At 45.7% G+C, this 27,879-nt stretch overlaps 1 protein-coding gene across 1 annotated transcript in view; it reads left to right on the top strand.

Moving 5' to 3' along the window:
- The window catches only part of LOC144821209 (protein NEDD1-like), a 752,172-nt gene that overhangs the window by 153,590 nt on the left and 570,703 nt on the right, over window positions 1-27,879 (top strand). Inside the window, exon 2 of the mRNA XM_078677987.1 lies at window positions 4,759-4,902. Within this exon, the coding sequence (XP_078534113.1) occupies window positions 4,767-4,902 (136 nt within the window). The 5' untranslated portion in view covers window positions 4,759-4,766. The remainder of the gene's footprint in view (window positions 1-4,758; window positions 4,903-27,879) is intronic.

Below are 27,879 nucleotides of genomic sequence, written 5' to 3'. Positions count from 1 at the left end.
TGTGAAAATACTTTTTATTTGGCAGGTGATGAAGGTATTTAGCAAGCTTAATCATGGGCAATTTTTGCAGTTTTCAGATATCAGTTTGGTTTACAATGCGTGTTTTGGTCCGTGAATATTCCGCAGAACATGACCGCTCACCCTATACATCACCAAATTATTCAGAAACTCTATAAATCTTTACCTCCCACCCTCTGAAAAATGTGTATCCCCCCCATTTTTGAAAGAGCATCTATTATTCTAATGGGTTATAAGTGCACATCAAATTTGATGCATAATTTTTACTTATTTATAGTGCTGTGCCTGGGAGAATTCATAGCTAAGATTCCAAACAATTTACTTAAAGCATGTTTTAAAACTATGAAAATCTACTCTGTTGTTCCTAAAATTTCAAATGTCTGAATACAATCGATGTAAGGAGTCCAAAATTGAATCCAATCTAGTCCAGATTTGGTGTGGCTTTGGCTATGCATGTAAAAGTATTTATGTAGCGATTGCACCCCTAGTTAGTAAGCAATGGAGTGCTGAATAGAAGGGCAGGTCCAGGGAAGGCATGGCTTGGCAGTTCGGGCTGGACTGTTCCCATGAGGCACAGGGTCAGACTGATTTGCATATGGCCATGTCTGAACTGGGGTGGCAGAGTGGGCTAAAGAACGGTGATTGATTAAACCCAGATCTGTTGACTGGGTGTGAGTGTTTGATTGGTTCAGATGCTCTGTCCATCACCACCCCCTTTTGTACCGCTTTGTCGCCATAAGTTGGCAGGGTATGCTCAGACGTTGAGTCCCTTGCTCACTTTGCCACTGGATTCAAGCAAGCCTGGCTGAAGACGGCTGGAATGTCAGAAACCGGTCCTAGGAAGCTTGTTTCAGGTCCAGGGAAGGCATGGCTTGGCAGTTGGGGCTGGACTGTTCCCATGAGGCACAGGGTCAGACTGATTTGCATATGGCCATGTCTGAACTGGGGTGGCAGAGTGGGCTAAAGAACGGTGATGGATTAAACCCAGATCTGTTGACTGGGTGTGAGTGTTTGATTGGTTCAGATGCTCCGTCCATCACCACCCCCTTTTGTACCGCTTTGTCGCCATACGTTGGCAGGGTATGCTCAGACGTTCATTCCCTTGCTCACTTTGCCACTGGATTCAAGCAAGCCTGGCTGAAGACGGCTGGAATGCCAGAAACCAGTCCTAGGAAGCTTGATTCCGGTCCAGGGAAGGCATGGCTTGGCAGTTCGGGCTGGACTGTTCCCATGAGGCAGAGGGTCAGACTGATTTGCATATGGCCATGTCTGAACTGGGGTGGCAGAGTGGGCTAAAGAACGGTGATGGATTAAACCCAGATCTGTTGACTGGGTGTGAGTGTTTGATTGGTTCAGATGCTCCGTCCATCACCACCCCCTTTTGTACCGCTTTGTCGCCATAAGTTGGCAGGGTATGCTCAGACGTTCATTCCCTTGCTCACTTTGCCACTGGATTCAAGCAAGCCTGGGTGAAGACGGCTGGAATGCCAGAAACCGGTCCTAGGAAGCTTGATTCCGGTCCAGGGAAGGCATGGCTTGGCAGTTCGGCTGGACTGTTCCCATGAGGCACAGGGTCAGACTGATTTCCATATGGCCATGTCTGAACTGGGGTGGCAGAGTGGGCAAAGAACGGTGATGGATTAAACCCAGATCTGTTGACTGGGTGTGAGTGTTTGATTGGTTCAGATGCTCCGTCCATCACCACCCCCTTTTGTACCACCCACAGAAGTAGGCTTTTAAACCTGTCTCAGGCCTACCACTGCGGTGCCTATGTGGGCAGTTTACTGCCACTTCGATTTGGCATTTAAACTACTTGCCATGTCCTAAACTCCCCTTTTAGTACATATACTTCACCCCTGAGGTAGGCTCTAGGTAGCCCTAAGGGCAGGGTGCTATGTAAGTAAAAGGTAGGGCATGTATTGTTGTGTTGCATATCCTGGTAGTGACAAACAGCTAGATTCATTCTTCACTACTGTGAAACCTACCTGTCTCATAAGTTCGCATTGGGAATTCCCTTATATCATTTTAAGTGGTAATTCCTGATCAGAGAGGAGTAGCCTTTCCATGTTGAATGGAATGGTAAGGATAAATCCTCCTTACTGGTGAAGTTGGATTTATCCTTACCGTTTTAGAAATGTCACTTTTAGAAAGTGCCAAAAGAAAAGAAGTCCCTACAGTCTGATATCAGGAGGGCAAAACACCTCACCATCGACCAATTGTTTGTCAGCATATCACTAAATCTCGTACAAGTGTCTATTTGAGGAACCACCTAACCTAGCATGAGGAATACCCAGCACATGGGGAAATTGTTTGAAGAAATCGAATTGCAATTTATTGAAATAAAAATATCTTCAGTATACAGTAAACTTACTTGTTCATTCAATGAACACAATAACACTCCTTCCACCAGGGGTTACAATCTAAATATATCACACTAATTAGATTAAAAGCACTTAGAAAAAACAGTTGACGCTGCGTTTTGGTGACATCTTGATGTTTTCACCTTCATCGGGACTAAAAGAACTTTCTACAAATCTTATAGTAAATTGGATTATGTTCCGATACTTTAGTTTGTGGTGCTATTTGTCCCACCGAGAGGCCACAAGGATGCAGCCTTACTGCTTTGATAGTGGATATATATTCTTTGTCAATTAGAACCACTGTAATACTTAGCGGTTAAAATCAAATACAGGTACAGCTCTGACTTTTTTTCACTTTAAGTCAGGATATGAGCCGTATTCTACCAAACACAAATTTTTAGAGACCTGGCATCGACGCTTTTACGTAGGCGACATGGTGCTATGGTCTGGAGCGTTATACGTTTGGCAGTTAATTTAAAGTCAGTTCGACGATTTGCGGCCTCCCTGTTCTAACGGACTTCCGGGTTCATAACTTTTAGAAAGTGGACCTTTCTCTGTACTTACTGCTCTGTCTGCCTGACAGCCTGTCTTTAATACATGTTAGAAGGACTACTGTCCTGCCAGGAGGGACTGCCACTCTGCTAACTGCTCTGCTGTGTTGGCCTGCTGCTCTCTGATTGCTGTACTGCAGGAGGGACTGCCACTTTTCTACCTGCCTTGTTGTGCTGGTCTGCTGCCTTCTAGCTTTTGTGTGCTGAACTTAAAACTGCTCTCCTAGTGCTTGCTAGCTTGCCCCTGTTCCTAAAGTCTCAGGGCCATCAAAGACTTCAACTGATGCCAAAGGACTTTGCCATACGGGAGTCCGGAAATTTCACTTCAACTATCTGGGCCCGTTCGCCAGGTTGTGCTGCTCCAAATCGAGCTCCTTGTCGGGCGTAGAGACCCAGCTTTGCCCTCTTTGCCCCGACTCAGCACATCGCCGTGGTAATACTCTAAGAGCCTGTGACCAGTGACACCGCAGCTCCTGGTTGCCTTTACAGCAAAAGGCTCTGTGACAGTGCTGCCCATGCATGTGGGGAGACCCAGTGCTGCATGCCAACCTTGACCAGAATGACGCGAGGCCCCTGTGGCTTCCGAATGGTACTGTCATTCCAACCTGGGGTTCGCGAAGTCCATTACTCTGGCTGCACATTCGCAGACAACTCTCCTTTGCTGCACGTGCCAGTCCCAGAAGGACCCATGCAGATTTCTTGACCAGTGCCCGTTGGGCACGACCTGTGTTTGTAAACAACTGCCACTGCCTCGATCAACAGTTTTATCCCGCATTTGCCTAGCATTACCCAACAGGATCAACTAATAGTGAATTCAATTTCAGCACTCCATTTCTGTTGTGCATTTAATGAAGTAATTTGAAACGTACTCATCTGATTTTTATCGTTTTGGTCTTGTTTTGTTCAGAATATAACAAACTATATTTCTAAACCGGTGTGGAGTCTCTTTGTGCTGTTTTCATTGAGTTAGTGTGTGTGTATGTATGTTGCACAAATACATTGCATATAAACAAAGAGGGACCCTGAGAGACTCATTCTGGGGGAACATCCAAACCAGGGAAAATACAAACAAAGGACAGAGGAAGCCCCCACAGGATAAGTAAAAATTGGGCAGTAGCTCCAAGAATGAGTAAAGATCACCCACAGATCAGTTCAAAGAATATTTATTTATTTGTCATCGTTAGTTTTTTTTGGAAAGGAAAGTAGAAAAATTGTTTTTTTTATAGAAAAGTAAATATACATCCTACAAACAATAATATATAGACTACATCAATACTCATGAGACAGAAAAACAACCCAAAGAAATGATGAACAAAAGAAATACACACTATTCGGACATCTGACTAATTAGCAAATAAATCAAGCACATGCATCATGGACATAATCATATACAGCTACAAAACCTAACACAATAGAAGAACAACACATACATAACATACATGACATATAAAACAACAAGGGAGAAAAGCGTACATATGGCCAAAACATGAATTTGAAATTAACAATCCAAAGTGAATTATCAATAACTATGCTGACGTGATCACCGTAAAATGATATAGATACTTGTTGAATATCTAATTCTATTTTGGAAGACCGTCATTGGAGAATATAACTGTAATCTGACCTCTGAGGTGGAATAATTATAATGCTGCTTCACAACTTCTGTGAATTTGAATCCATTTTAAATGGGGGATGAACTAAATCATCATAATAGATCTAATAACTTTTCCTGAATGGAGGTCTCTTAATAAATAATCTGATCGTTTATTGATATCTAAATAATTACAAGATTTAGACTGCTTTCTAAAAATGTGTGACTTCTTTACTAGGTCCAGTTATGCAGGATTTCCTCAGATTTGCGACTGCTGGTGAAGATATTAAAATATGGGATTATGCTTCGATGGAGAAGGTAGAGCACTTTAATCCACATATTTCCCCTAGTGGAATTGCATCTCTGAGTTGGAGCGCTGACAGTATCCTTTACAAAGACTATTTTGAAATTGCTAATTATTTGAATGTTTCAATAATTAAGATATTCGCAGATTATTCACAGATTATGCTTGTGAAAGTGTACCTTTTTCGCCATGTCATGATCCAGCATGACAAACATAACCGGTTTTATTTCATTAGTTAATCATTATTCCTACTCAAGTCGCTTCATCTTCAGTTACTTCTTTCAGAACTCTGTTAAGTATGAGTAAATCAATGAACACATTGCGTGAGAAAAATTCAATCCGTTCCATGTGAAAGGTTTTCTTTCTCATTCCGGTATTCCTTTGAAGAAATAAGGAGTGTATTTATTGTCCATGGATGGAGGACGTTTGCGGGCGTTTCCGAAACGTTACGTATAATTACATGAAATGCAAAAAACTGTTTTTGTGATATATTTTAGCTCCCATTGTATCCTTCTGTCAATTTTGGAAGGGAGGATTAATTTCACACCACAAAAGCAGCCGCTCGCAATCTACAGCCAGATTCATCAAGCTTAATTGCGCTCGCAAAGGGCCAGATTCTGAGAATCTGGCCCTTTGCGAGTGCAATTTTTGCATTTGGGATTCATCACCCCAAATGCAAAATTCGCTAATAAAGAATTCGCACATTTGCGAGGAATTGCATTTAAGGAATCTCTATTTGAGATTCCTGAAATGCAATTCATGAACCATTTTAAAATTGCGAAATCGCAATTTTGGGCCGCTATTTACCGCGAGGTCAAACCTCGTGGTGAATAGCGAAAACTTAGAAAAATGCATTTAAATGCATTTTTCTAAGTTGCATGTTACACACACACACATGTCCTTTTGACATGTGTGTGCGCAACACCAATGTAGATTACATTTCAGGGGTGCTACAGGGTGTCCTTTGGACACCCCTGGCACCCTTGAAATCGCAATTTATTTTTATTTATTTATTTTGAGAGTTTTATATAGCGCGAACAAGATCTTTGCAGATAACAGAGCGCTTTACACAGGTAGGTGGAAGGGTAAGGGAACAAGGGGGCATAGTAGGGAGGTAGATCATCAAGTTCATGTACATAGCAAAAAAAAGAAAAATTACGTAAAGTACAGGTATGAGGTAGCACGGCCTAGTTGGAGCGTAGGCCATCAAAACGTTGTGAATAATACCGAAATCGATAAAAAACTGATATGAGGGAGCAAGGATCTAAGCACTTTAGACTAATATAAGTCCAGACACACGTACATAGGAATATAAAGGCTATATCATAACAGAATACAGATAATACTGTTCGCAATGTAAATCACACGAGTTGTTCAAGTGTATTTAGCCATAAGGATACTTTTGACTTCTTTCTTAAAAAGAAGGGAGGAAGAGATGAGCCTCGTTTCAGGAGGAAGTGCGTTCCAGATCCTGGGCGCCATTCCAGAGAAGGAGCGTTTGTAAGTTTTTTCCTTCCGGAATCTTCGCGGTTTCAACAGAAGATTGTTTGTGCTCCTGGTAGCTCTGGACCCACCGGACATTGTCAACTTATGAGTGAGGTAGCTGGGTGATTTCAGGTGTATAGACTTGTGCGTCAAGCAGGCAATTTTCAGCTGTATTCTGGCTTCAAGAGGCAGCCAGTTCAAGGATTTGAAGTCAGGGGAGATATGCGAGTGCTTTTTTGATCCAGTGATGAGTCTTGCAGCCGCATTTAGTGACGCTCTGAGGGGTGCAGTTGTCGTTAGGGGGAGGCCACAGAGGGCCACGCTGCCGTAGTCTATGCGAGGGATGACTAGAGCTCGTACTGCTGTTTGGAAGTCTTTTGCTGGGAGGAAGGGTTTCAGTTTCCTCAAGGTATTTATTTGGAAGTTCGCCCCCTTAGTAGCCTTACTGATATGCTGCTGCATGTTGAGGTTGGTGTCGAGTGTTATGCCCAGGGATTTTGCTGAGTCCACGATGGTCGGTTGGACATTGAGTGCTGTTAGGTGCTTAAGCCATGTTTGTGCGGAAGATGTTTTCGTGGGAGGTGAGATTAGGAGGAACTCAGTCTTCATAGCATTGAGTTTGAGGTGGTTGTCAGCCAGCCAGGATTGGGTGCTTCTGATCGTTGAATTCAGACTCAGGATGTCTTTGGGGGATTGTACCTTGAGATATATTTGCGTGTCATCAGCGTACATGTGAAAGTGTACATTGGATGCTTGTAACAGAGTGGTGAGAGGTTCCATAACAAGGTTAAACAAAGTAGGGGATAGGCAGGAACCTTGCGGGACACCTAACGATACCGGTACTGGGGAAGACATCAGGTTTTTGCTCTTGAATTTTTGAGACCTGTTGTGTAGAAAGGAAGTGAACCAACGAAGCACAGACCCAGAGAAGCCCATTCTTGTCTTAAGGAGTTCGAGTAAGTTCTCATGTTTCACTGTGTCGAATGCTGAAGAGCGATCAAGAAGGATGAGGAGGCAGGTATCCTTTTGATCTAAGATTTGGATGGCGTCGTTAATTATGTGAGTCATCGCGGTTTCAGTACTGTGCCCTGCTCGGAAGCCTGATTGGTGTGGGTTGAGGAGATCAAACTGTTCTATGTGCTTTGTCATTTGTAGTTGGACGCATTTTTCTAAAAGTTTGGCGAGAGTGGGAATGTTGGTAATCGGACGGTAGTTGTTTAGGTCCGTGGGGTCAGCAGTTGGTTTCTTCAATAAAGGTGAAACTTGTCCAACTTTGAGGGAGTCCGGGATGGTTCCTTGTTGTAGTGAGCTATTGATAATTTTAGTCCAGAGTGGGAGTAGCAAAGGGATGAAGTCTTTTACGGCGTTAGCAGGAAGAGGGTCAGTGAGGTGATTGGATGGTTTTAGGGTGCTGAGTATTCTGTCAAGTTCTTCTTCAGAGTAGGTGTCAAAAGATGCCCATGTCGCATTGTTTTTTAGTTTATTTGGTGTTGAGCAGTTGGGTATTGAGTAGAGGCTTGCGTCAATGAGGAGGTCGCTCCTTATATTGTCAGTTTTTTTGTTAAAGAAAGCTGAGAAATCTTCACAGGAAGGAGTAGTGCTCATGATGTCGACAGCTGGGGGTTGTTCCTTAGATTGAGATCGGATTAGCTCGAACAATTTACTTGGACGGTTTTTCGCTTGGTCTAGCTGCATTCTGAAGAACTCTGACTTTGAGCGTTTTATTTTCCTGAAGTATGCATTTCTCTTTTTCCTCAGAGTTTTGAGATGCAATGTCGAGGGAACTGCTCTCCAGGTGCGCTCTGCCGTTCGCATAGCCCGTCTCTCTTCATTGAGACTCCCGTTGTACCAGGGGTTGGATATCTTAGTGGATACTCTTTTCAGTTGCATTGGAGCGGCCTCATTGATTATTGAGGCCATGGAGTTGAGATAGTGGTCAGTTAGGTCCTGAACGTCAGTAGCGTCGGTGGGGGGGGAGTAGGATATTGCAGCTGTTGGGGGGTAGAGAGTTTGGATTGAGTTTCCTCCTGTCTCTTTTCCAGACTTTGGGCCTGGCGTATTGCACCGGGATGAGTTTTACTTTTTCCTTGATGAGGAATGTGATAATATGGTGGTCTGACCAGTCACATGGTTGTATTGAGTCAAGTTGAGTGGTGCCTTCTTTGGAAATGACCAGGTCGAGGATAGAGCCTTTGTCATGTGTCGGGGTGTTGCAAATTTGAGTGAGGTCCGAAGCAGTAAGGAAACTTTTGAGGCTATTAACTACTGCGTCACCGCAGTCATTCCAATGGAGATTGTAGTCACCAAGGTAAATTTGTGTGTTTTGCCGTCCTGCGTTGATTGATATTGTGTCCATGAGTTGTTGGGAGAAGACGATGTTGTCCCCGGGGGGTGGTACATGATGTGTAGTGAACATACAGGTTTGTTCTCACTGGTGACATCAAGGCAGAAGTATTCACAGGAGGTAAGAGAAGGAGCGGAGACTTTGTTAATAGAGAGGTTGCTCTTGTAAATGCAGGCGATTCCGCCACCTGTCTTGTTGTTGGGCCTGTCCAGTCTAGAGATGCAGTAGTTGGGGGGGGGGGGGGACTAGGATATCCATGATAGGATTGGAGGCTTCAGTTAACCATGTTTCAGTTAGTATGGCCAGGTCAAGGTTCCTAGACAAGATGAGGTCAGCGACCTCCGTCGCGTGTTTTTGGGCCGATCTACAGTTGAGAAGTGTGCATTTGAGTCTGGGGGTGCAAGGGGAGGTGGAGGGTACCGTAGCGAGAGGGACTTTAGTGAGGTTGTTGGGAACAGAGCCTCTGTTGCTATGCGTGGGGTGCCTGCTAGGGTTGGAGAGAATCGTAAAAATGGACATGTGCGTGGCGTTTAAGCTGTTTTGGGTTGCCGGGACATATGTGCTGAGTAGGGTGTGTATGTCACGGTCCGAGAGAGTCTTGATTGCGCGCTGGGGGCGGTTGGCGGTATTGCGAGAGGGGATAGAGGTCCAATGTAAGGGGCGGTTAGGAAGTGTCTTGATAGTGCGCTTAGGCCTGTTGGAGGTATTGCGAGAGGGGATAGAAGTCCCATGTAAGGGGTGCCTAGGATGTGGGGGGGAGTTCATTCGTTGAGAAGTGGTCGTGAGGGGGGTGCTCGGGGTGCGGGAGGAGTAACTCTTTGAGCGAGTGGAGCTCTTCTTTCACTTGGAGGAGGGTGGTCATGATTATATCCAGCGTGACGTTGGGAGTGGGGTTAGAGTTATTGGAAGGGTAATCAGCGACAGGAGGGGTGAGGCAAATGCGGGACAAGTGGAGACTGGTCGTGCGGGGGGGCAAGTGTAGTGATGGGGAGTGAGAGTGGGGGGGGAGATGTTGAGGGGGGAGTGGGGACCAGGAGTGGGGTGGGGCTAAGGGTGGGGAGTGAACTGTTGAGGGAAGAGTGGAGGCTTGGAGTGGCGGGGGGGATATGTTGAGGGTGGGGTGTATGTCTGGCATGGGTTGAGTGCCGAGAATAAGGGGGGCGCTGATGCGGGCGGAGTGAAGGCTAGGAGTGGCGGGAGTGCAGGGAGTGGGGGGGAGATGTCGAGGGGGGGTGTATGTCAGGATTTCTTTGAGTGGGGGTGGGGGGGAGATGTTGAGGGAGGGGTGTAGGTCTGGAGTGGGTTGAGTGCCGAGACTGGAGGGTGCGCCGTTGAGTGAGGAGTGAGGGCTAGGAGTGGCAGGAGTGCAGGGAGTGAGTAAGGAGATGTTGAGGGAGGGGTGTATGACAGGAGTTGTTTGAGTGCAAAGAGTAGGGTGGGGGGTGTTGAGGGAGGAGTGGGGGCCAGGAGGGGGGGCGCAGGGAGTGGGGGGAGAGAGGACACGGCTGGGGGGAGAGCTAGGTGCGGCGCGGGTGTAGGGAGTGGCGGGGGTGGAAAGATTGGGGGGGTAATTGGGAAGGCATAGAGTTGCGTTGTGAGGGTCAGAGGCGGTGGGTCGTTCTGAGACGTTAGTTGGAGGTGAGGAGTTCTGGTTCAGTTGGATTGGGGTATGTGTGGAGGGCCGCCGATTGGAGAGGTGCTCTTTGAAAGTGGGGAACAGGTTGTCGAGTAGTTCCAGGTTCCTGTCTGTGGCTTGAATTAGAACAATCCCGTTATTGTAAATAGTAATGGCTGTACTGCCAGGGAAGCGTTTGGATGGAGCGATGGAGAGTGATAGTCCATGAGCGGATTTCCTGATGGTGGAGACGTTGAGTAAGGCCTGGAAGGTTTTTCTCCATTGAGCTCTGCGTGCGGTGTGGAAGATGATATCAGTGTTCAGGGATCCATTTACCGGAGAGAAGTAGGTGTCGGCAAAGGGTCTTTCAGGGTGGGACCTCAGGAGGTTGTGTTTAAAGCGTTTAGCGGCTTTTTTTGTGAGTGCGGGTGGGTAGATTATTTTAAATGTGTGCTTGCCGCAGTGATCCATGTTAGGAAGGTGAAAGGTGGGTGTGGGATATTGAGCAGAAGAGATGTGCAGGATCGCAGATAGATGCAAACAAAATGTTACAAATGCCTGTAGACAGTATGTTACATAGGTCAAAAGAGACAACTGCAGACCATATGTTACAGGGGTCAGAAAGGGCACTAGTGGGACAATATGGTACATGGGTCACAAGAGATAACTGCAGACCATATGTTACAGGGACAGAAGAGGCACTAGTGAGAGAGCTAAATATGTGTTAGCAACTAGGTGCATTATAGGCATAAAAAGAGATGGGAGCAGCATACATAGGTATATAACTATATATATAAACAATCAGCTATGCGTATAATACTGCTGAAATAATGTAGCAAAAACATATGCCCACTGCACGTTAATGCGTCAGGTGACGCTAATGAGCAGGGTGAGATAGGTGCAATAGGTGCAGAGTGAGTTAGGTGTAGGTAAATATATCCAGGTACACGTAGAAGTGTAATACTGCAATTAAGGTATACACTCTATCACACGGAGGTGTAGGTACATAGATATGTGAAAGGTAAACAATGTACTCGAGTGTGGTGATGTAAATACCTTTTTTTTTTTTGCAATTAATGCTGCTCAGCAGGTTGTTCAAGATGGCTGCCTAAATAGTATATAGGCAGCAGTGTTAGTCCTTTGTCAGTTATTGTCAGTGTTCGGAATGACCAGTTTCCCTTTCTTCTGAGGGCGAGTTAGTCCTATTTCTGTGTTGCTACTTCCTGGTTGCTGCTTGGAGGGAGGAACGAGACTTATCTTCTTTTTTGGTGCCCCTTGAACTAGTTGCAATCTTATTTGCGATTAGCTAATTGCTAATCGCAAATAAGGAATGACTCCCCATTCATTCCTATGGGCCTTTAGGCCCATAGGAATGAATGGGGAGTCATTCCTTATTTACGATTAGCAATTAGCTAATCGCAAATAAGGAATCAGTGGGAATCGCAAATTCAATTGAGATTCCTACATGAATCCCGTTTTGCGAGTCCTTAATAGCGAATCCTTAAAATTCGCTATTAAGGACTCGCAATTCCTTACCTTGATGAATCTGGCCGCTAGTTGTTTGTTTAGTTCCTGTGCCCTCATGCTAAATTTTTGCCATGTACAGCACATAATTATGCAATGTGGTCTTTGATTTTGGGAATCTCGAATAACAGAGGTGACACAAAATCACCAAAATGATGTGAGATTACACAGACCTAATTGAAATTTCTCCCTGGCCAAATTATCGTCTCTTTGGAATGCTCCAGTGATTCTCAATTAATCACCTTGGTTTAACACCTAGATATCTGGATCTAAACCTCTTTAAATGGAGTGCTTGTCGTACTGTTGTGAATGCTGTTCTGTTTGAATGGTAGGCAATTGGGATGACCCTCCCTTACTAATACTCTGCTGTCCATCTTGCACGGTCTGCCTGTTTACAGTAAAGTGGATTTCCATTTTAAGACTACAGGGTGACGATACCCTCCAATGGCCCTGTTAGTTTGCGGTGCTTAAGCCCCTGGGGGTTAAAGGAAACCTTCTGAAATGGATACCAATGCTGTACACAAGGCGCATGGCCAGGAAAAGCATTGGAAATGTTTACACAGCTAATTGGCAGCTGCATAGGACCACCCTGCAGGGATGTCCTATATGTCCTATTATCTTCGTACTGGCACTAGAAACACTTGCGTGTCTTTTGTGTTATAAAGGTCCAGATTGGGGTATCAAAGTTGGGAACAGATACCATGCAGTGCCTTGGAACGCGGGCAATGTCCTTTTGTCCGTTCTGCCGCGGCTGTGTGCCAATCGAGCGGAGGGTCTTTTTGCGAGCAACACGCCCTACAGCACTTCCTGCCTGCCACGCTCTCCACGCAGGTCAGCGCGCTAGTTGCTGCAAAGCTCCAGGCTACTTCTAGGGGTGGGCTCTGCGCTTCATGTGACAATAGCGGCGAGTTAGGCTGCTTGAAGCTCACTTAGCGCTACCCTCCTCCGTGTTCATGTTTATTGTGTATACTGCTATGGTGTGATTTTCGACACATGATGCTAATTTTAAATTGTTTTAACGTTACTTACTTGCTGCTTCTTTTGCTCCTGACCCCGTTCCGCCGCGGCTGTGTGCCGATCGAGCAGAGGGTCTTTTTGCGAGCAACACGCCCTACAGCACTTCCTGCCTGCCACGCTCTCCACGCAGGTCAGAGCGCTAGTTGTTCCCTCCCCCTGGGCTATTTAAGATGGTGACCTGGAGGAAGCGCAGCGGGCGCGCCGACTTCGCGCCGAAGTTGCGCCAAAGTTAAGCCCGTCTGCGCCCGTCCGCGGCCGTCCGCGTCCAGCGGCCTCCTATTATGCCTATCGGATAACGTATTCCTCCGCGGATCTCCTTGCCCTCCAACGCTCTGGCCCACTCCATTCCCGTGCTATTGGTGCCGCCCAGGACTGCGGCATTTTGACCTCTCAGGGCCCCTTTTTAGGTACATATGCCCTCAGTACTCCCACTAATTGCTGTGATTCTTCTATTATTTCACCAGTTGCTAGGCCACCTGTACCACATTCTTTGGCAATAGTCTACCTTAATACCCGCTCGCTTGTGAAGCACCAGCTTGAAATATTTCAGATGTTGACGATAATAAAGTAGACATCCTTCTCCTTTCGGAGACTTGGTTAACTGATGACTCTACCCCTGACATCCTCGCTGCTGTTCCTACCGGCTATTATATATTACAGTCTAACAGGGCAGTCGGAAGAGCAGGAGGGCGGGTTGCAGCTATTATTCACTCTCAGTATAAGTTCACTATCCATGAAACTATCACTCTCCCTAAAACTGACATTCTCACCTTGAAATATATTTCCCCTAGGTCTTCCTTTATTTGTGTCCTTGTTTATAGACCTCCTGACTATATGCCTTTTTTTTCCCAGCAGTTCGGCGATTTTGTTTCTCGGCTAACTATTAATTCCGCCAAAATTCTCATCATTGGCGATTTTAAATATTGGCCGTCAGATCCCCGTGAAAGTAGCCTTTCCGAAGAATTCACGGATCTCTTACTCGGCCTGAATTGTAATCAGCACATTACAGTGGCCACTCTAAGCAAGGGCCATACCCTCGATCAAGTTTGGACGGCCAATCTTGACATTTCCCTTCCTTAAGTGTATTCCTGCCCTTGGTCCGATCACTCTTTTAACTCCTTCTATCTTAATTTTATTCCGCCTTGCCACCCTCCTCCTACTACCAGCTTTATCGCGCGTAACTGGAAGCGAGCTAATCTTACAGAATTCCATTCAATTTTAGCTACGACAGCCCCCAGTGACATGGCCTCGACATCTGCCCAGGCTGATGTCCTTGAGCAGTGGCTGGTACATGCTAGCGATATAGTGGCCCGTTAAGAACCACTAAAATTAAACGTCCCCACGACGCTCAGCGGTGGTTCACTGATCAATTGAAATTGGACAAACTTGCCCTCCGCCAAGCTGAGCACCGCTGGAGGCGCAACTATGATCCACTATTAAAAATTGCATATGTTGACCTATTAAAACAATACAAAAAATCTATCCTACTGGCTAAAACCTGTTACTTTTCTCAGAAAATCCTGGATTCCGCCTCTAAGACTAAGGATATTTTCTCAATTGTGGAGGAACTCACTTTGCCAGACCGTGTCACTGCCCAACCCCAACCTACACAAGCCCTCTGTGAATCCCTTAATTATTTTTTTATCGACAAAATCATCACCATTAAAACCAATATCCCTCTTCCTTCTTCGCCTACTCCCTCTTCTTTACCCCCTATGAACCCTTGTCGTTTCGATGTTTTCCCTCCCATTTCCCCGACCGAGTTTATTTCCCTGTTACACACGGTAAGCTCGGGCTCCCCTAATGACTGCTGTCCCCCTCAAATCCTCAAAGCCGCTTTCCTGGCATGCCCTGATCCTCCGCTGGCACTTCTTAACAACTCGCTTGCCACAGGCATTGTCCCGGATTCTTTTAAACAGGCGGTTGTAGTCCCTATACTTAAAAAGCCTGGTGCTGATCCCTCTGTCCTGAGTAACTATCGGCCGATCTCCCTTCTCCCCTATTTGGGGAAAATTTTGGAGACCTATGTTACCCGTTGCCTCAGTGCATTCATTGAGGGGTCTTCCTTCTTAGACAACCAGCAAGCCGGTTTTAGACCGGCTCACTCCACCGAAGCTGTCATCGTGGCCGTAATGGATGTGCTGAGGCAAGTCGCCGATAAGAACATTGCCCAAGCACTTGTTCTACTAGATCGGTCAGTCGCTTTTGACACGGTCGATCATGCTATTTTGATCGACCGTGTCAATAACGCGGGCATTCAGGGCATGGCTCTAACTTGGATCAGGTCTTTTCTGCACTAGCGCTCCCAGTCAGTTCATCTGTCCACTTTTTCAGCCCCTTACTCTTCTCTTTCTTGTGGTGTCCCTCAAGGCTCTGCTCTTTCACCCCTTTTATTTAAATCTTTACATGCAACCTCTTATAGTTTCTCTCCGTCACACCCCGGTTACTATATTTAACTACGCAGATGATCTACAGTTGATTTTTCCTGTTGATCCCTCTCCTTCCTCCTGTGCCAATTTCCAATCCACCATGCTTGCCATCTCTGAGTGGATGCATTTTAGCCAGCTGAAGCTTAATCCCAACAAGACGGAGTTAGTATTGATAGGAGGGTCAGCTAACCCTTGGAGTTCCAGCTTTTGGCCCCCCTCTCTCGGACCTCCGCCCTGTCCCGTCAACTCGGTGAAGAGCCTTGGTGTAATTATACCCAGTGACTTGTCTATGAGGCCTCAAATCAATGCTGTTACATCTTCCTGCTTTTTCCATCTACGCAGGATCTGCAAAATTCGTAGCTTCCTTACTACTGAAGCTCTCATACTTGTCATCATGGCTCTTGTCACCTCCCGTATTGACTACGCTAACTCCCTCTGTTGGGATACCTGCTTATCATCTCCATCTGCTTCAGCTGGTACAAAATCAGGCGGCCAGACTGGTCTTCCAACAGCCCAAACACCAACATGTCTCGCCCCTGTTGAGGAGGCTGCACTGGCTCCCAGTGGCTTTTTGCTGCATGTTTAAATTGGGCTGCACTGTCTTTAAGGCCCTCATTGCTCTTGCCCCGGCTTTCACTACTTCCAGCCTTAAGCGTCACATTCCCTCAAGAGATCTCCGGTCCACTGCCCACAACCTGCTAATTGTCCCTAGGTATAAACGCAAAAAGCATGGAGGCTCGTGTTTCTCTTTTCTTGCCCCCTCACTGTGGAATTCCCTCCCGATCTCACTTCGACACTGTTCCAATTATACCTGTTTTCGTAAACTACTTAAAACTCATCTTTTTCAATTAGCTTCTGAGTAATCCTGTTGTTCTGTCCCTCCACAATTGTCTGTGAGCGCCATGAAACCGGTTGGTGACCGTGCGCGGTATAAATGATTTTAACATAACATAACATAACAATGCCCTTTTGTCCTTTAGGGATCCAGAAGCCACTCTGCCCACTCTGTGATGCTTGTTTGAAGAATTCGGAAAGGTATCTGGTCTACCGATAAATTGGGATGTAATTTTTGTTCATGTTGTGGCCGCACCGTCCCTTGCTTGGGACAGTGCAGATCTACCGTACATACCAGGATTTAAAGGGAGGCAACTTAGATACAAATGTTGCAAGCATCAGGGAATCAATGCCTTTCGGGTATTGCCTTGCACTGCCTCCTTTGGGGTGGGTGGCAATGTCGAAGATGATTGTTCTCCCTATATTGTTATATTTCTTTCTGGCCCTCTCCCTTACCCTCCAACACAATAGGAGTCACAGGGGTAGAGAAAAGTGAGGCCGCCCCCCCACTCACAATATTATAAACAACAAGGGCCTCACCTATATTACACCCAATCCTAACAGGAATGACAATACAAGGATTTTCAATATCCTTCTCAATTCCCCTTACCCTGCCAAAATGATTCTTGAGGGAACTAATGTCTATATTCTCTGAACTTGATATAGGAGACCCAAAGACGTAGGCTCTCCATAGAAAAGCTATGAACCCCTTGGTTTTGAATGCATGGGTGCCCCCAACCCCGAAATGTATTATAATGTAGCTCAACTGGTATGGCTAGCAGGTTGACTGGCAATTCATTTGTTATTAATTCAAATAATTAGCAATTAATTTGGACCTTGTAAGGCAGGATCTGGTAGGCTTGTTAAACAATGGAGACTTGCTGGGAATCCTGTACCACAGAATCAACCCGAACATCCCATACACATGGATTCTACAAGCAACAAAAGAATGCTGGGACACATACACTAAAAAAGCAAGCATAGGGATCCCATACTCCCCTGAAATTCCAATCGGGGCGGTGCTAGCCATGGTCACAGTAGTAGATAAGCACAAACTACAACTGGATTTCACCGGAACCATTGCTATAGGAGACCGATACAGCGATGGGGGAGCTACTAACTTTTGAGACTCTGATGGAAGATTACTGGATACAAAGAGGGCAGTTTCTCGTATATGGTGCACTAAAGTCAGCAATAGCTGATGTGGGGGCTGGGAATGCAGGAGCCGGGCCGAGCAGAGGCATGGTCCACACTATTAACACGAGAGGTAACCAGTACGGCGGTAGCATGTATTCATAGGGCACTGGTCCTGATGTTCCATATCCCCACAGAGGCACTGAAATCTAAATGGGCACAGAAGATGGGTGAAGATATTGCCACCAAAAAATGGGGAAATATATTAGAGTAAACAAAGGTAGTGAATAGGATCCCCCATTTTAAGTATACCTCCACTGCACATACCTGTCTCCAGCCCGACTGACTTAAATGTACCTGGGACTCCTGGCGACTTGCCTCCACTGCCAGGTGGGAGGCAGACTGTTTCCACATGGTATGGGACTGCCTTCAGATGCAAACTTACTGGAAGACTAAAGACTGCGCTCTTAACAGACTTGACAGGCAGACCAATTCCCACAACATTGGCAGGGTGCCTATTGGGTAGATTTCCAAGACCCAAAAAAGCCAAACACACATCTCGATTGCTCGACCTTGCCCTACTACTAGGTAAACATAATATAGTGATGAGCTGGAAGACCACTTTGACCCCACAGGTTGCAAAATGGCTTCTGGAGTTGATAAAATGGTGTGCAGCAGGGATTAATGTCATGAAATGTAGTTACCATCAGTTAGAGAAGGGTACAACAACTATAGAATGTGACACGCTCCTGATGGCTGTACAAGCCAAGGCAGATGACAGTCCACCGTAAACTACATGCTGAGAGACGCTATAGACTATTGAATATATATAATATTTCCTTTTGCTCGTCCCACAACTCCACACGATATATATATATATCAAAAGTTGCCCTTTGTGAGGACGCCCACACAGAAACCACACCTCGTGCCATGAGGTCTGCAGCACATTCAGTTGTTCAGCTTCCATCAAATTATCAGCTGGGCCTCAATAGGCGTATGCCCCATGGCATTCTGGTATTAGCAGTTCACAATAGCTCCCCAGTGGGCGTTGCCGTTGCTGGTCCCATACAGTTTATCAAAATCCATAGTGGATTGTGTCCGCTAAACAAACAGGGTGTGCTGCTTTAAACTGACACTCACTTCTGAGCGATTCTGTCCCGAAACTGGTGCCAGGGTCTCCTGTTACCACGGGTCCATGTCCACACAGCGGTTCGTCCTCGCGACTTAGGCTTAGCCGCAAAACATCAAAACATCAAAAGTTGCCCGCCTCAATAGGCGTATGCCCCATGGCATTCTGGTATTAGCAGTTCACAATAGCTCCCCAGTGGGTGTTGCCGTTGCTGGTCCCATACAGTTTATCAAAATCCATAGTGGCCTATTGAGGCGGGAGGTCTTGTCCAAAGGAGGGCGGGACTTTCTCAATAAAAAGCAGACGAATCAGTTGCTGTTGTTTGGTTTGTGCGAAGGCTCATGATTAAGGATGCAGAATCTGAAACGCGTAGGGCCCAGCTGATAATTTGTTGGAAGCTGAACAACTGAATGTGCTGCAGACCCCACGGCACGAGGTGTGGTTTCTGTGTGGGCGTCCTCACAAAGGGCAACTTTTGATGTTTTGATGTTTTGCGGCTAAGCCTAAGTCGCGAGGACGAACCGCTGTGTGGACACGGACCCGTGGTAACAGGAGACCCTGGCACCAGTTTCGGGACAGAATCGCTCAGAAGTGAGTGTCAGTTTAAAGCAGCACACCCTGTTTGTTTAGCGGACACAATCCACTATGGATTTTGATAAACTGTATGGGACCAGCAACGGCAACGCCCACTGGGGAGCTATTGTGAACTGCTAATACCAGAATGCCATGGGGCATACGCCTATTGAGGCGGGAGGTCTTGTCCAAAGGAGGGCGGGACTTTCTCAATAAAAAGCAGACGAATCAGTTGCTGTTGTTTGGTTTGTGCGAAGGCTCATGATTAAGGATGCAGAGTCTGAAACGCGTAGGGCCCAGCTGATAATTTGTTGGAAGCTGAACAACTGAATGTGCTGCAGACCTCACGGCACGAGGTGTGGTTTCTGTGTGGGCGTCCTCACAAAGGGCAACTTTTGATGTTTTGATGTTTTGCGGCTAAGCCTAAGTCGCGAGGACGAACCGCTGTGTGGACACGGACCCGTGGTAACAGGAGACCCTGGCACCAGTTTCGGGACAGAATCGCTCAGAAGTGAGTGTCAGTTTAAAGCAGCACACCCTGTTTGTTTAGCGGACACAATCCACTATGGATTTTGATAAACTGTATGGGACCAGCAACGGCAACGCCCACTGGGGAGCTATTGTGAACTGCTAATACCAGAATGCCATGGGGCATACGCCTATTGAGGCGGGAGGTCTTGTCCAAAGGAGGGCGGGACTTTCTCAATAAAAAGCAGACGAATCAGTTGCTGTTGTTTGGTTTGTGCGAAGGCTCATGATTAAGGATGCAGAATCTGAAACGCGTAGGGCCCAGCTGATAATTTGTTGGAAGCTGAACAATTGAATGTGCTGCAGACCTCACGGCACGAGGTGGGGTTTCTGTGTGGGCGTCCTCACAAAGGGCAACTTTTGATGTTTTGATGTTTTGCGGCTAAGCCTAAGTCGCGAGGACGAACCGCTGTGTGGACACGGACCCGTGGTAACAGGAGACCCTGGCACCAGTTTCGGGACAGAATCGCTCAGAAGTGAGTGTCAGTTTAAAGCAGCACACCATGTTTGTTTAGCGGACACAATCCACTATGGATTTTGATAAACTGTATGGGACCAGCAACGGCAACGCCCACTGGGGAGCTATTGTGAACTGCTAATACCAGAATGCCATGGGGCATACGCCTATTGAGGCGGGAGGTCTTGTCCAAAGGAGGGCGGGACTTTCTCAATAAAAAGCAGACGAATCAGTTGCTGTTGTTTGGTTTGTGCGAAGGCTCATGATTAAGGATGCAGAATCTGAAACGCGTAGGGCCCAGCTGATAATTTGTTGGAAGCTGAACAACTGAATGTGCTGCAGACCTCACGGCACGAGGTGTGGTTTCTGTGTGGGCATCCTCACAAAGGGCTACTTTTGATGTTTTGATATATATATATATATATATATATATATATATATATATATATATATATATATATATATATATATATATATTATACCTACTGGCGGTCGCCAGTAGGTAGTTATAGTTAGGACCTAGTTTCCATAGGAAATCGTCAACATTCTATTTGGATTAACTTTGGCCCTGGTGGATGAATCTTTGCGAATTTCTCAAAGAAGATGCCTCGGTCCGCTGCGCTCCTTCCCTGAAAATGTGGGGGGGATTGGTGAAGTGGGGGCTGAGATAAAAGGGGGGTCCCAAAACGTGTTTTCTCCATGGTATTTTCCATAGGACGTTTAGACACGGCTACAGGTCGAACGGCTGAATGGATTTATAAGAAATTTGGCAAAACTGTAGAGTCCGGCTCGCAGATTACACTTTTTGTGGAATGGTGTAAATCCGTTCAGTAGTTGTTGAGAAAATGAAAGTCAAAGTCAATTATATATCTATAAGCGCGGACGGGTGCGCGCACCCAAGCGGCTGCGCGCGAGCGGAATTTTTTTTGCTGCGTGACGTCTGTTAACGTTCGATTCGAAGGAAATCAGGAAGTGTTGACCGCCATTTTGTCACTGCGAGTAAATATATTTTCATTTCAAAGCGTTGGAACATGGAAAGGGGAGAAGGTAGAGATTGTTTTGCTGCGTAGGTTTTCTCAGGGTGTGCAGTAAGGACCTTAAACGCGAAAATATATATATATATTTTTTTTTTTAAGTTGCGGGGTGCGCACGAGTAAATATATTCTTGTTTCAAAGCGTTGGAACATGGAAAGGGGTGAAGGTAGAGATTGTTTTGCTGCGTAGGTTTTCTCAGGGTGTGCAGTAAGGACCTTAAACGCGAAAATATATTTTTTTTTTTCCCGAAAAAAGTTGCGGGGTGCGCGCACTCGGGCGCGCACAACTATTTACAAAAGTGTGAAAATGGAGATAAATCAGAAGTTTGAGTGCTTTGATATAAGGTGGCTCTGAAAAGAGCCCTTGTGTTAATTGAGTTGTTTCTGCATTTATAAATAAGTACCGATGCAGAGTCTGATATAATATTGTTGGCAGCATTTTGAAAGGAAAGACAGGGGCCCATTTTCTGGTTAACAGGCGACCAGGCCAACTTTTCACGCCAGGCCCATTCCTGCAAAGTCGACCGCCATTTTTAGGAGATCTGCAACCACCGGCAGTCACTGGGTTGCAGGAGCAGATGGACTCAAGCCTGTCGGGCGAAGCATCGTTGCACCGCCACAGTGGACGAGAAGCTGGGTGAGTGGAGCGTCGATGTACCGCAACAGTGGGCGAGTCCTTTGCTGGGCTCGTGGAGCGTCCCTATACCGCCACAGTATGCGAACCCTTTGCTGGGCTCGTGGAGCGTCCCTATATCGCCACAGTGGACGAACCCTTTGCCGGGTGCGTGGATCGTTGGGGGTGCAGCTGAGGGGCCTCCACCTGGGGAGGCGGGAGAGGCTCGTCTGCGTCGCCTCTCCCTCCCAGTGCACCCCACGGCGTCTTGCTGACATTTGTTATGGCCGGACCAGGCGATGAAGAGAGGGGGGGGGGGGTCGGAGGCATATGCAAGACATTCCCCCCTTGTGGCCTGCAAGGCGCCGAAAAAAGAAGAGAATGGGAAGACAACTACATCTCGGGTAGGGCCCATGCCTTCTCTGGCCGATGGCGGCCGGCCGCTCTTTGCCACGGCCCCAGGAACGGATCCCTTGGTTCATCCTGGGGACAGGCCTTGGCGAGTGGTGTCGCCTCCGGACTATTCACGTAATGGTTCTCCACCCCAGGCCGTTGCCGACGGCTTTTGTAGACTTTCTGACGCTCAAAAACCCTACTAGAAAGCAGCCCAAAAGTAGCCCAACATTGCTACTTTGGGGAAGGAGGGACAGGGACGGCGTCAAGTAGACTGCGAAATGCATTGTGGGTTTGTTGCTGCGGCCGTTTTTTTTTTTGCTGCGTGACGTCTGTTAACGTTCGATTCGAAGGAAATCAGGAAGTGTTGACCGCCATTTTGTCACTGCGAGTAAATATATTGTCATTTCAAAGCGTTGGAACATGGAAAGGGGAGAAGGTAGAGATTGTTTTGCTGCGTAGGTTTTCTCAGGGTGTGCAGTAAGGACCTTAAACGCGAAAATATATTTTATTTTTTGGAAAAAAGTTGCGGGGTGCGCGCACTCGGGCGCGCACACCTATTTACAAGAGTGTGAAAATGGAGATAAATCAGAAGTTTGAGTGCTTTGATATAAGGTGGCTCTGAAAAGAGCCCTTGTGTTAATTGAGTTGTTTCTGCATGTATAAGTATGTACCGATGCATAGTCTGATGTTGCAGAGGAAGATTCTGTTTCCCTCATCCGTGAAATGAACACCATCTGTCCTATAGATGTCTTGCATGTGGTAACGCAAGTTGTTGTGGTAAATAGAACCCATGCTATAATCTCTGAGGAAAGCAGAAACAGATTTATTTACATGTCTCCTTGCTTTCTCAATTTGTGCACAATGTTGATTGGACCAATTCCATTTCTGTCTTTGGCATATATTGGAATATACCAAGGCAGTTCGAGGAAAAAGTGTCATCAATTGTCGAAAGGTGTCTTTTAGAAGCATTTCCAGACCTACCCCAGTCAATGTGCCTAGATCGTTCCCACCACAGTGCACAATTATAAGGTCTGGTTCTGGGAGATGCATAAAAGTTTTCACCAATGGTATTAATTGGTGACATCTTAATCCTCTTTGCCCAATCCACGTTATCTGCACATTTGCTAAATCAAGGTTGGAAATTCGTCTGCTTGCTGCATATTTTCCACTCCAGTGAATATAGCTGTGTCCTAAACGCCAAACCTTCATTTTCAAGGCAGATGCACTCGTACTCCGATGGGTTCTGGAAGTGGAATGGCAGTTAGAAGCTGAAAGTCAGGATAAAAAAATGGATGAGGCTTGGTGTGGTTGAAAAACAAAAGATGATTGGTTGATTCTAATACGTGAAGATTGAAGACTACGTTGCATATTAATGTTATGTAAAAGAAAAAGTAGTATTGGGTGTGAAAAAAATGACATGTAACAGAGCTGTGGATAGGCAGGTGTTTCTGGAGGGAAAACAGTGTTGTTAGTTTGCTGTAGAACGTTGAGATATGAACTTTTGACCTGTGCCTTCAGCCAGGTGCAGAATGAGGTGTTACCATGGAAACAGCCAGAGATGGCAGTGGGTGATGGGTGACTTTTATGTGACATTGAAAATATTGTGAGGGACAACGAACTGAAATGTATATTTGAATACAAAATTTTGCGGGAGGAAATATGATTGGCTGAAGAGACATATATGAGTCTGTATTGACTGGATATCTGTGCCATTGAATTTTGGTTGCAGTGATAGCAGCATAATTGAGACTTCCGTCAAACGAATATCTATTTTGTGACTGTCACTGTTGTACATCGTACAAAGCATTGGTAAAGGTAAGTCTGTAATTGTTTGTTTTGTCATGTACCGTAAAAGAAAGGGTTCACGGGCTGTTATAGGCCTGTGGGTTCTAGTATGAGTAAATCAGATTTCACTGAGTCAGCTTTATAGCATTGCGGAATAAAATCGTTACGCCTGTTTGAAACAGGCATAAGGAGTGATGCACCATGCAATGTGTGGCTTGCTCCTGTGCATTACAGTAGACATGTCGCGCTTACGACGTGATTCCTGCAATGTGCTACTTTTGCGGCACAGATGCGTGACGCATCTGTGTTGTTTTTGGTCAATGGTGTTCCACATTGTAAATGCGGCACACCATGGGTGGCAGAGCAGCGGTGCACATTAACTGGTGCATCTCTGGGGATGCGCCAGTTAACATAAATCTGCCCCTTTACATTTAAGTATGAGCAGGGGACACAGAGTTGGTGAAGCTTATCCAAGGTTAAAAAGAGATGAGTCCTGTTCACTGAAAACTTGGACATAGGACTCACCTCCTCAGCATCGCTGGACATGGCTAAATAATAGCTGCAAAATGTTACTCTTGTTAAACAATTTTACTATTATAGTCTCTGAGATTTGTCTCTTACTCTGCAACATCTCATTGTTGTTCTCTTTCTTTAAAGATAACGACAACATTAACCATGAGTGATAATGAGCAATCCGTTGATCTCGATCTTATCGTTGAACTTGTCATTGAAACATCAGTGGAAGTGGATCCCTTAGATGATTTAAATCCTGAGGATGATGAAGAACATGATGAGGATGCCGATTTGTCAGAATTGTATGACATAGGGTGGGAAGCTGACGTGCTTCAGCATATGGAACTATAAACATTTATTTTTAAAATGTACTGTAAATAAAAAGTGAAAATGTAAACCGTTTCATTTAAAATTAAACATAACTTGAAAAACAGGTTATGTGTAGTGTCTTTAATGAAATAGTCAAATATGCTCATAAAAATATTTCTAAACCAATGAAAAGCTTTATTAACAAGTCACATGACCTGTTATGCTTACGTTACGCGCTCCGTGCCGCGCCGCGGATTGTTGGTCATTCAAACTGAGGCTGGCGTCAGCATGAGAGCGCCAACGTCTCGTGGCTACGCCATTCAGAAAATATTGTTGGCAGCATTTTGAAAGGAAAGATCTGCAACCACCGGCAGTCACTGGGTTGCAGGAGCTGATGGACTCAAGCCTGTCGGGCGAAGCATCGTTGCACCGCCACAGTGGACGAGTCCTTTGCCGGGTGCATGGAGCGTCGCTGCACCGCAAGAGTGGACGAGTCCTTTGACGGGTGCGTGGAGCGTCGCTGCACCGCAAGAGTGGAGGAACTCTTTGCAGGGTGCGTAGAGCGTCGCTGCACCGCAAGAGTGGACGAGTCCTTTGACGGGTGCGTGGAGCGTTGGGGGTGCAGCTGAGGGGCCTCCACCTGGGGAGGCGGGAGAGGCTCGTCCGCGCCGCCTCTCCCTCCCAGTGCACCCCACGGCGTCTTGCTGACATTTGTTATGGCCGGACCAGGCGATGAAGAGAGGGGGGGGGTCGGAGGCATATGCAAGACATCCCCCCCTCGTGGCCTGCAAGGCACCGAAAGAGGATCGTCCGCGCAGCCTCTCCCTCCCAGTGCACCCCACGGTGTCTTGCTGACATTTGTTATGGCCGGACCAGGCGATGAAGAGAGGGGGGGGGTCGGAGGCATATGCAAGACATCCCCCCCTCGTGGCCTGCAAGGCGCCGAAAGAGGAAGAGAATGGGACCACAACTACATCTCGGGTCGGGCCCATGCCTTCTCTGGCCGATGGCGGCCGGCTGCTCTTTGCCACGGCCCCAGGAACGGATCCCTTGGTTCATCCTGGGGACAGGCCTTGGCGCGTGGTGTCGCCTCCGGACTATTCGCGTAATGGTTCTCCATAGTTGTTTTAATATATTTTTGTTCAAGAATAAAAACGTTTTAACCTGTTATTTTGCTGTCGTGTGGTATATTTCTAATATTTGTCGCTCTGATGTCGTTTCCCCTCCCAAATGTAACATGTGATTGTAATCTACAGCCGGACATTCCGACAGGACATGAGAGCAAAAGGGGGGGGGTCAGATCTGAAGTTGGGCAGGCGATAAGATCACGTTTAGCTATGTGGGGCTATCTATGTTCGTGATGTGGCCTAAAAGGGGGCAAGATGGCGTTGAGCTCGGTTTCTCTCAGTAGTTTCATATTTCTCATGAGGGGTTGTTCCTAATGTTTCTATTTTAGCAAGGATAAAAAGAGATCCTATCAGTGGCCTACTGATTTTGTTCGATTCCTTTTGTTTTCTCTAACGATTTTTAAGTTAAAGTTTGCTAGTACGATACAGCGGCTAGTCCGCATTTTATATATATGTCTTTTTTATTAGGGGTGTCTTCCGGTGGAGTCGGACGATCTACCTCTAATAAACGGTAAGTGTTCCTCTGAAGGAATGCGTCTTGAAAGTGGCTGACTGTAATGTATGATATTTCACTCTGTGACTTTCAGGCCCATGCTGTTTCAAAACTGTGCATGTGTTTGAAGCAGGCGTAGGTATTGACGCACCATAGAAACTACTAGGAACCAATTGGAAGTGTTGTTTTCAAGTCACATGACTTCACATGCGCGTCTCAGGACGTGTACGCGGTGATAGTATCTGGTTGGAAGTAGCGGTCTACGTGAAAAGGAGTAAATCGAAACGTACCCGGATTTAATATATCTTCTGAGTAGTATAAGTTCTATGGTGGGTCTATGAAGAAATTTAATAAGTTGCACTCGCAAAGTTTTCCCGAAATATATAGGTGGGTGCGCGCACACGGTCGCGCACGAAAGCTTGGAAATGCGCTATCCATTTTATTGAGAACTGTTGCCGAGAGTGCGCACACCGGGTCGCGCACGAAAGTTTAGAAAGGCTATTTTTATTTACAGACAAATTTTAATGCGTTCAAAAAAAGGCAAGGTACATACTTTCTAATTCTGTATCGTTTTACAAGGAGTCTCTATGCAACTTGAACAGTGAAGAAAACGGCTTGTTTTCGAAAAAAATATTGCCAGAACTTTATTGACAAAAGTATAGGTTGTATACACGAGATAGTTAGGAATTAGCATTTTAAAAACCAATGAAATTCACTGAAAAAACCATAGGTTTTACACACGTTATAGTTAGGAACTAGCATTTACAAAACCTATGAAATTCACTGAAAAAACCATAGGTTTGACACCAGTTATAGTTAGCTGGAAATTTTATTGATATAAAACCAATGAAATTCCACGTTCTAGTTAGTTGGACTCACTATAACTTGCGCGTGTAATGCACTGCTGATGACGTCACATATTACATCACTCATGACATCACTGATGACACCATCTTTGTGACACAGTGACAGACCTCCTTTCACTGTAATCTAACCCTTGAAACGCATATTCAAAAATAGAAACTAAAATGTTAAAAAAAATGGAGATACCCATACCAGTTACAACAACCAATTCAATAATTCCACCATCTATATACACATGCACTAATTCACCAACAGTTCTATATATTCACTCATACATATATTCAGTAATCATATGTAGTGATACACCTATACATCCTGTTACACACCGACAGTCATCCAAAAGTTATTCACACACATACTCACACATGCAAATAAACTATTGAAAATAAACAGCTATACACACACACTATTACTTTACTTCTAAGGAAACTTACACATACTTACTCTCTTAAAAAATCACTTATAGAAACACATACTAATTTAAAGAGGAACTCTTATAATCCTTCACTCTCACATATAGTCACTTATATAAATCAATATTCACATATACTACATTAAATCAAATGTAGTTACTGATAAAGACACTAAAAAGACAGTCATTCACTCACTAACACAGACATATGCACACTAATCCACCCATACAGTCCTGCACATATGCTGTCTTCAAAACACATACAAACAGAGACTCAGTCATTCTTGCATCTATGTAGTAAGTAATACCCCCACCAAAGCATGCAAACACTCATACTGATACTAAGAAAAACATCTAATAACCTATATACATACACATGTATTTACTCATCAACCCATGCAACCACTTATACACAAAGTGAAACACTAATACATATATTT

This window comes from Lissotriton helveticus, chromosome 1_1 (genome assembly GCF_964261635.1).
Source record: "Lissotriton helveticus chromosome 1_1, aLisHel1.1, whole genome shotgun sequence".
Taxonomy (NCBI): domain Eukaryota; kingdom Metazoa; phylum Chordata; class Amphibia; order Caudata; family Salamandridae; genus Lissotriton; species Lissotriton helveticus.
This window is presented reverse-complemented; position numbering and strand designations above follow the sequence as displayed.